This window comes from Podarcis melisellensis (assembly GCF_964234715.1).
Source record: "Podarcis melisellensis genome assembly, chromosome: 7".
NCBI lineage: Eukaryota > Metazoa > Chordata > Lepidosauria > Squamata > Lacertidae > Podarcis > Podarcis melisellensis.
In genome coordinates this window covers 87,309,346-87,319,686 of record NC_138539.1, presented here as the reverse complement: position 1 = coordinate 87,319,686, position 10,341 = coordinate 87,309,346, and the positions used below count along the sequence as shown (strand labels likewise).

Genomic DNA, 10,341 nt, shown 5'->3' with positions numbered 1-10,341 from the left:
GTGTGTTTTAGCTGGTAGAGGAAAAGTTACAGTCAAAGCAGCATGCAATATTCTAACTGAAGCATACTCTTGCTCCCCCTCTTTATTTTATTTTTTTACAAATTCTTCACTCATACCATTTGCCCAGTAATATTCAATACCCAACCCCAAATTCTAATTTTCTAGTTTATTTATTTATTGAGGTTTTTATATACCACCTGTTATGCAGGGATTTTTATTGCAGTTATAACCCAGCTTTTCCTCCAATAAGCTCATGGTTCTCCCCCACCTCATTTAATCCGCTGCAACAACCCTGTGAGGTAGGCTAGGCTGAGTGATAATGACTGGCCCAAGCTCACCTAGTGCACTTAATTGAGAGTGGGGATTTGAACTCTGGTCTCCCACGTCTGACCACTACACCACACAGGCAGTGTCATGAAATAGTATCATAAAATACAGTACAAACTGTACAAATACGATTCAATCTAGCCCAGTCGAGTAGCTTACACATAATTTATGCCACAATCAATTGTGATCTGCTTGTTAGCTCCCTGACGAGTCCCAACAGTTCAGAATTGCTGAAAGAAAATGTCCAGAAATTGTAGCACTGAAAGCAAACAGAAAAACAAGGTGAAGGCATATCAGCAAGTTGAATATTGAGCCACGAGTGACCAGAGCCTTGCACCGCAGTGATGAAAAATGTGCATTTTTTACCAGGGAGCCCTGGTAATTGAGAGGGGAATGGCATGTATAATCCTGAGGCCAATCAGGCAGCAATGATGGTTTTGCTGCTAAGTCCTGGATATCCCTGGAACAAGAACAATTGTAGAGATTGTGGCCAGCTTTCAAGCTACGCAGACGCATGAGATGATTCCTGGGAAGCTGTGAGATCTGGTTTTGATCAAGACTGAGGACCTGCAAACTAGGAAGCCTGTCAAGTGAGGGAACAGTTTGCAGCCTGTTTTTGGACAGGTAGAGCTCTTTCAAGGCAGGGAGTGAGAAGTCAAGGGTAAAAATGTTATTGGCACTCAGGTCTAATATCTCAATGTTGGGTGGCAGAGAGCTGCCTATTTGCTCTAACCCTGTACTGGACAAATTAAAAATATGAAGTGAATGTGGCCACGTGCAGGAGGAGGGAAAGACTCGGGGCTGAAAGTTATTCTGACTTAGGTCTAAGTGAGTGAGCATCTTGAGATGACCAAGAGTCTTGCACACAGTCTCAAAAGAGGTCAGATTGTTGTGGCGGAGTTTTAAGATTTGGAGTTGCCGGAAAACCCCTTCGCAGAATGTTGACTTCAAGGTTTGGTCCTGGAAATTGTTTCCCGAAACATCCAGCAAATGCAACGCTGTGAACATCTTGCTAATTTCGCTCGGGACAGATGTGACTTGTGACTCTGTAACTGTCAGATTCTGCAGGGTCTCCAGCCACCTTCTCAGGCGGGACATGTTCAGTCTGTCATCCAGGGGGGCAGCCGTCACTTTGTGAAAGCGCAAGGATGAAACCTTCAAGTCCAGCCCACTTTGGAGGCTCCAGTCAGTGGCTCTAAGGAAAGTACAGTTTACAAATTCAAGTTCTGAGACCTGCGTGTAGGAAAGAAATTGCAGGGACCCTGGCACGAGAACCTCTGGCACAATGAGGTCTGTAAATATGAGCTTGCGAACTAGCAGGGCCTCCAGAATGTCAATTATCTGTGAGTTTGGCTTGATTCCAGAAGAACCTGCAAATTGTTCCAGATTTCCTCCTCGAAGCTCATATGTGGTGGCTGGAAGGCACTGAATGAAGTTATTTGCCTCTAGTGAACAAACACAGTGACGTTGGGACTCTGTAAAGTTACACTTGGCTTTTGCTTTGGGGAGTTCCAGTCCCAGGAGAAGGGAGAACACAAAGGCCTGAGTTCTGAGCATGATGCAAACCCTGAAAAGAGAAAAGCTACAGTTGTTTTTTAAAATAATTTTTTGTTAAAGATTTTATTGGTTTACAAAAGCACATGCCAGAAAAGTCATAGTTAAATCACAACATTATTTCCTAAAGTGTCAGCAACCATCTGTATGCTGCAGGATTTGACAGATCACATGGGAAGTCAGTGGGAACAATGTACTCCACACACCTCTGAGGTTTTGTCTATTTTATCATCCTGGATTCCTTTGCTAGTGGGGATGGCAGAGGTAGCACGGCACCTGAGACCCTCAAATGCCTCTTCCCTCTAGAAAAACTATATCTATATCTATCTATCATCTATCTATCTATCTATCTATCATCTATCATCTATCTATCTATCTATCTATCTATCATCTATCTATAAAATTTTTATTGATACACAAGAAAAAAGAAAAAACACAAATACACACAGTAATAACCATAGACACATAATTTTCTTAACAAACAATAAAACATATATTGGTCTTAACACTAAAGACCCAACCTCCCGTCTATTCCATATTTCGATTTCATATTACTTATTGCCAATACACACTTTTATCATAATTAAACTTTTTTCTTAATATATCTAATTTCTTATATTTGCCTTGCAACTATTACTGAAGTTCCTCGAATGCTGCTACAGAATTTAAGCAACTATATTAATTTTTCAAATATTCTTTGAAAACCTCCCATTTTGAAACAAATTCCTGTTTTGATTTACGTATTCTTAATGGCCCTCTAGTGCTTAAGAGGAGAAAAATGGCATTTCAACAACAAAGCTAAAAGTCACCTACCAACTGCTCTGGAAGTTGAGACTCGTTTCTGCCACAGATCTCCTTCTGCTCCTTTCCACACACAACACATTCTCTTAGGAACTGTCCCGTTGTGTTCAGTAGCAGCAAAGGGTCGGATATTACTCAGTTTTAATTTTCCAGCTGAGTTCTTCCTCCCAACCTGCTTCTAGTTATTTTAGCAGAATTTCACAAGCCTTTTGAGGAACTTCCAACACAGGAAGATTACATAAGAAAGAGCTCCAAATTGGGAAATAGTGAGATGGAAAGTGATCTTAACTTTCAAGTTCATTTCCGAAAAATAACAGGCAGAAGGCATTATTGTCAAAAGTAGCCCAGCAGCTACATCTGTTTTACTAATTCCACATGTCCATCCTGCACACACTTCCTGAACGTCAGGCTGGCTCCCGGGAAGAGGATGGTATTTGTTTGTATTCCAGCCATCACCTTACAGAAAAACAAGATAAGTAGACCAGACTACTCAACCCCAGGCTGGCTTCTATTCAGAGTAGACAGCATGTGGTTAATGTGGTATAAAAAGCAAACAGGGATTCACATTCCTGAGTGCTGCTTTGTACTGGATTTTGGTACTGGATTTTTGCAAGAAAATCTGGATTCAATTATCTAAGACGCATGTTGAAAAAGAAACATAAAAGAATTGAATGATATAGACTTCCAACAGATTTATAGTCCTCAAAAAACCGAGCTGAAGAAGGCGTTTACTCCGAAACAGGGCCCTGTCCTGGTCACCACTACTGAGTCGTACATCTGATTCACACTCCGGATACTTCTTTTTGGCCCTATTTGATTCTTTATTCTTTATTCTGATTTTATATAATATGGACTTTTTTTGACTGCCATTGAGACTTGTAGAAAACAATTGTTGTGTACTGGTATTTTATGTACCTTTATACTATATCATTGCATATTTGAAACTACACTATTTCTGCACTTAAATGTTGTATTTAATTTTTTTTTAAATAATTTTTATTCATTTTTAAACACATAATAAAAACACACAAACAGAACAGAAAAAACAAATACATACAAAATATTTGAATCATAATGTTATTTTCATGCACCTTCTTTCCTTCGACTTCCCCATACCTCCCTTTCGCTGCATCCTTATTTTGCAATTCTTTAGCAACCCATTAGTCAGTTTATCTACTAGTTCCCTTCCATTAATTTTCCTTAAACTTATTAGTTACAGCTGTAATTCTCTAGTTCTTACCCCTTGACATCTTAACACTCCTCAATTTTACAACAATTTTTAAGATATATTTTAAATTTCTTCCAGTCCTCTTCCACTGTCTCTTTCCCCTGGTCGCGGATTCTGCCGGTCATCTCTGCCAATCCCATAAAGTCTGTCACCTTTGTCTGCCATTCTTCCAGAGTAGGTAGTTCTTGCATCTTCCAATACTTTGCCAGAAGAATTCTTGCTGCTGTAGTAGCATACATAAAAAATGTCCTATCCTTCTTTGACACCAATTGGCCGACCATGCCCAGGAGAAAAGCCTCCGGTTTCTTAGGAAACGTCCACTTAAGGACTTTCTTAATTTAATTATAGATCATTTCCCAAAAGGCTTTAATCTTTGGGCAGGTCCACCAAAGGTGGTAAAAGGTACCTTCAGTCTCATTACATTTCCAACATTTATTATTGGGCAAATGGTAAATTTTTGCAAGCTTGACTGGGGTCATGTACCACCTGTAAATCATTTTCATTATGTTCTCTTTTAAGGCATTACATGCCGTAAACTTAACACCAGTGGTCCATAACTGTTCCCAGTCAGCAAACATAATGTCATGACCGATATCCTGTGCCCATTTAATCATAGCTGATTTCACCGTTTCATCCTGTGTATTCCATTTCAACAGCAAGTTATACATTCTAGACAAATTCTTAGTACTGGGTTCTAACAGTTCTGTTTCTAATTTTGACCTCTCCTTCTGAAATCCTATTTTCCTGTCCTGCTTAAATGTCTCATTTATCTGATGGTAATGTAACCAATCTCGAACTTTGAACTTTAGTTTCTCATAACTCTGAAGTTTAAGCTTCTCACCATCTTGTTCTAGGATTTCACAGTATTTTGGCCAATTAGAATCCATATTAAGTTTTTTCACCGCCTTAGCTTCCATTGGTGACAACCACCTGGGAGTCTTACTTTCCAGCAAGTCTTTATATCGAGTCCAGACATTGTATAATGCTTTCCTGACAATATGGTTTTTGAAACTTTTATACACCTTTACCTTGTCATACCATAAATATGCATGCCAACCAAAGTTGTTATCATACCCTTCCAAATCCAAAATGTCTGTGTCTTCAAGAAGTAGCCAGTGTTTCAATCAGCAAAAAGCTGCTGATTCATAATAGAGTCTTAAGTCCGGCAGCGCAAAGCCCCCTCTATCTTTTGCATCAGTTAAAATCTTAAATTTAATTCTGGGCTTTTTGCCCTGCCAGACAAATTTAGATATGTCTTTCTGCCACTTCTTGAAACAGTCCATCTTGTCCAAAATCTGTAAGGTCTGAAATAAGAATAACATTCTAGGCAATACATTCATCTTGATGACAGCAATTCGGCCTAACAAGGAAAGTCTCAACCTAGACCATATTTCTAGATCTTTCTTTACTTCTGTCCAACATTTTTCATAATTGTCTTTAAATAAATTCACATTCTTAGATGTTAAGTTCACCCCCAGGTATTTCACTTTTTTCGTTATTTCCAAACCAGTTTCACTCTGAAATCTCTCTTTTTCTTCCATTGTTAAGTTTTTTCCCAACACTTTCGTTTTCTGTTTGTTCAGTTTAAATCCTGCTACTTGACCAAATATCTCAATTAGTTCTAATACTCTTTTGGTACTAGTGTCTGGCTGTTGCAAAGTTAACACTAAATCATCTGTGAATGCCCTTAACTTATAATTTTTGACTCCGACCTGAATACCTTTAACCAACTGGTCCCTTCTAATCATATTTAACAAAACCTCCAGGACTGATATAAAAAGCAAAGGGGATATTGGGCATCCCTGTCGTGTACCTTTTTCTATTGGTATTTCCTCCGTTACCACGTTGTTTACTATTAACTTTGCTTTTTGTTTAGAATATATTGCACCTATACCGTTTTCAAAACCTTGGCCTACCCCCATCCCTTGGAGATTCTTCTTCATAAAGCTCCAACAAATATTATCAAAGGCTTTCTCCGCGTCCACAAAAATCAAAACAGCCTTCCTGTTAATGTCCACCTCCAGCAACTCCAAAATGTCTATAATGTTCCTCACATTGTCTGACATCTGTCTCCCTGGGAGAAAGCCTGTCTGGTCCTTGTGAATCTCCCCTAACAGCACTCTCTTAAATCTTTTTGCCAAAATGTCTGCAAAAATTTTGTAATCCACATTCAATAAAGATATAGGGTGGTAGTTCCTGACCTGGTTCTTTTCAGTCTCTGTTTTCGGTATAAGTGAGATAAATGCCTCTTTCCACGATTCGGGAGCCTTTTTCCCCTCCAAAATTTGATTGCATACTTCCTTCAGTGGTTGTATTAACCATTCCTTCAGCGCTTTGTAGTATCTAGCAGTCAAACCATCTGGTCCTGGTGATTTCCCCAGTTGCATATTCTGAATGGCACCCTCCATTTCTTGTTCTGTAATTTTCTCATTCAAAACCATTTTACTTTGTTCTGAAATTTTTGGTAATCCATATTTTTAAATAAATTCTTCTATTTCTTGTTCATTTACTGGCCCTTGTGCATACAATTTCTTAAAAAAACTTTGAAAGCAATTACTTATTTCATTCGGCTTGTGGATGATTTTTCCATCCACTTCAAGACATGTCACAGTGTTCAATTTTTGCCTCTTTTTCAATTGCCATGACAGAAGTTTCCCACATTTGTCTGCCGATTCAAATGTTTTTTGTCTCATTTGCTTTATTTTCCATTCTATTTCTTGATTCATCAGTTCCATATATTGCATCTGATAATACTTTATTTCTCTCAAAATCTCTTGAGACTTTGGTTTAGATCTCAATTTCTTTTCTCCTTCTTTCATTTTTTCCAAAAAATTTTCTTTCTTCTCATTTTGTTTTTTCCTCTTTATGGAATTCTGTTGAATTAGGAAACCACGCATCACGGCCTTGCTAGCGTCCCAGATTGTTCTTTTCTCCACTTCTGTTCTCAAATTTATCTCAAAGTAATCTTTCAATGTTTTTTGGGCCTTCTTATAAATCTCTTCATCTCTGAATAGGGTGTCATTCATTCTCCATCTAAAGGATCCAGTTGTTGTTACTTTCATCTCCATCTTTACCGCGTTATGGTCGGAGCAGGTTTTTGGGCAGATTTCTATTTTTTTAACTCTTGGCGCCAGGCTACTAGTAACCCAAATTTGGTCAATTCTTGTCCATGTCATTTTTGCTTCAGAGAAAAAAGTTCCCTCTCTCTCAAGAGGGTTACTTGTTCTCCAAATATCAATAAAGTCCATAGTTTCAGTCATTTCAAAAAAGGTCTTTGGTAATCTCCCTTCCTTAGAGATCACTTGTCTTTATCCATGTTTGTGGAGACAACTCCATTCATATCTCCCATCATTACGATTTTATAGTCTAAGAAATCCATTAAGGTCTCATGCAACTTCTTAAAAAATTCAGCCTTCCCTTCATTTGGTGCATAAACTCCTACTATCAAAACTTTTTCTCCTTGAATTTGAATTTCAATTGCCAGGTATCTTCCTTGTTCATCTTTGAATATCATTTTTGGAGCCAATTTTTATTTTGCGTAGATCACCACACCTCTTTTCTTAACTTTGTCTGATGAGATAAATTCCTGTCCCAATCTCTTATTTGTCAAAAGTTTCCTGTGTATCCTGGCAATATGGGTTTCTTGCAAACATATTAGGTCTAATTGTTCTTTCTTTAAAATGTGAAAGACTTGACGTCTTTTTCGGGGAAGATTCAAACCGTTACAGTTCCAGCTCAGAAGTTGCAGAGACATTTTGTTATTGGGTACCTTTTCCTCCAAAATGTTGTATTTAAATTTACTATTATCTTAAAACTGTCGCACTTACACGTTGTGTTTAAATTTACTATTAGTTTAAAACTGTTATTCTTAGCAGAATATACACGTTTTTCTTTTCAACTCTCGAGTAGGAATTATTCCTTATATTGAAACTTTTGGCCAACGTGGTTAAAAAAGTAAGATACCTAGGGGTAAACATAACAGCGAAGAATATGAGTCTATTTAAGGATAATTATGAAAAGTGTTGGTCTGAAATTAAAAGGGATTTAGAAGTTTGGTCAAGATTGAAACTTTCCTTGTCAGGACGAATTGCTGCTATAAAGATGAATGTATTGCCAAAAATGCTGTTTTTGTTCCAGACTTTACAGATTGTGGATAAAATGGAGTGTTTTGGGAGGTGGCAAAGAGATATTTCCAAATTTGTCTGGCAGGGCAAAAAGCCCAGAATTAAGTTTAAAATACTAACTGATGCTAAAGAAAGAGGGGGCTTTGCCCTGCCAGACTTAAAGTTGTACTATGAATCAGCAGCTTTCTGCTGGTTGAAAGACTGGCTGCTTCTTGAAAACACTGAGGTTTTGGATCTGGAAGGTTTTAACAATGTTTATGGATGGCATGCTTATTTGTGGTATGACAAGGTCAAAAGTCATAAGGCTTTCAAGAACCATATTGTCAGGAAAGCAGTGTTCAATGTCTGGATAAAATATAAAGACTTATTGGAAAATAAGACCCCAAGGTGGCTATCACCAATGGAAGCTAAGGCCCGAAAAAGACTCAATATGGAGGCCAAATGGCCGAAATATTGGGAAATAATAGAAAAAGATGGAGATAATTGGAGGTTGCAGAGCTTGGAGAAATTAAAAGATAAAGTGCGAGATTGGTTACATTATGCTCAGATCAAAGAAGTTTTCAAGTTGGATAAAAAGATAGGATTCCAGGTGGAAAAAATCAAAGTTAGAAACGGAATTGTTAGAACCTAAAACTAAGGTACTTTAAAGAATGTATAATTTGCTGCTAAAATGGAATACACAAGACGAAACGGTCAAATCGGCTATGATAAAATGGGCACAGGACATTGGGTACAATATTATGTTTGCTGACTGGGAAAGGTTATGGACCACCGGTTTGAAATTCACGGCATGTAATGCCTTGAAAGAAAACATTATGAAAATGATATATAGGTGGTACATGACTCCAGTCAAGCTTGCAAAAATATACCATTTGTCTGATAATAAATGTTGGAAATGTAAAGAAACTGAAGGAACTGGTGGACCTGCCCTAGAGTTAAGGCTTTCTGGGAAATGATATATAACGAGTTGAAAAAGGTATTTAAGTATACCTTCCCTAAGAAACCAGAGGCCTCTCTTTTGGGCATCGTCAGCCAAAGGGTGTTAAAGAAGGACCGAACATTCTTTATGTACGCAACAACAGCAGCAAGGATACTTGTCCCCAAACACTGGAAAACCCAAGATTTGCCCACACTGGAAGAATGGCAGATGCAACTGATAGACTATATGGAGCTAGCAGAAATGACTGGCAGAATCCGAGACCTGGGAGAAGAGGCTGTGGAGGAGGACTGGAAAAAATTTAAGGACTATTTACAAAAATATTGTAAATTGTATGAGTGTTAAGAAAGATGTAAGATTATTAACAATATGGCACCAACAAGCTAGTTAAAAGGAATATGAAGATAAATGAAAATATAAGAAAAGATAAATTTTGGATAAATATTATGCTAAAATTAAACTTTTAAGGTTTGGGTAAAATTATCTAAAACTAGAGACACAATATTGGAAAATTATAATATAAGAATTGAAACAAGGTGATAAATTGCTGGGTAAAGCTCGAAAAACTTGGAACGCAGGAACGAGAGATGCAAGGAAGTCCAAAGAAGTGAAGAAAATATGGTTATTGTAAAACTATATGTTATTTTGTTTGCTTTTTCTATTGTATTAAGAAAATCTTTAATAATTTTTTTTTAAAGAAACTTTTGGCCGGAGCTCTTGGCCCTGCAGTGGAGCACAAGGCTTCTGCATGCAGTTGGCTGCTGGATTTGGCCTGAAGTTTTTAGCCAATCATGGGGACGCAGGTGGTGCTGTGGCTTAAACCACAGAGCCTAGGACTTGCCCATCAGAAGGTCGGCAGTTCGAATCCCTGCGATGGGGTGAGCTCCCATTGCTCGGTCCCTGCTCCTGCCAACCTAGCAGTTCGAAAGCACGTCAAAGTGCAAGTAGATAAATAGGTACCGCTCTGGCGGGAAGGTAAACGGCGTTTCCGTGCGCTGCTCTGGTTCGCCAGAAGTGGCTTAGTCATGCTGGCCACATGACCCGGAAGCTGTACGCCGGCTCCCTCGGCCAGTAAAGCAAGATGAGCGTCGCAACCCCAGAGTCGGTCACTACTGGATCTAATGGTCAGGGGTCCCTTTACCTTTACTGTTAGCCAATCAGGTTCTTGATCACCAAATATATACTGATTTTGCCAGCTTTCATCATGTCATGGTTGATGTACCTGATTGTCCTAAAAAGGGATTTTATACAGCCAGTGACCACTGGTATTTTTTGTTACAGATGCAAGAGAAGACAGACGCAAAATGCCTTTGTGATGCTTTATTCATCTTATGATAAATACAACTCTTATAAGCAATACTTTGATACAC

General features: G+C 38.4%; 2 protein-coding genes across 2 annotated transcripts in view; both read right to left on the bottom strand.

The window, feature by feature from the left end:
• The window catches only part of DND1 (DND microRNA-mediated repression inhibitor 1), a 92,654-nt gene that overhangs the window by 31,641 nt on the left and 50,672 nt on the right, over positions 1-10,341 (bottom strand). The gene's annotated exons all lie outside the window — the stretch shown is intronic.
• Positions 51-2,917, bottom strand: CD14 (CD14 molecule). Its single transcript, XM_081917863.1, has 2 exons — positions 2,695-2,917; positions 51-1,894 (listed from the first exon to the last, which is right to left on the bottom strand). The coding sequence occupies exon 2, from the start codon at positions 1,882-1,884 to the stop codon at positions 523-525; it is 1,362 nt and encodes a 453-aa protein (XP_081773989.1). The 5' UTR covers positions 1,885-1,894; positions 2,695-2,917; the 3' UTR covers positions 51-522.

Excerpts from the sequence above, each read along its gene's own strand:
- CD14 (XM_081917863.1), bottom strand. The coding sequence starts at position 1,884 with ATGCTCAGAACTCAGGCCTTTGTGTTCTCCCTTCTCCTGGGACTGGAA.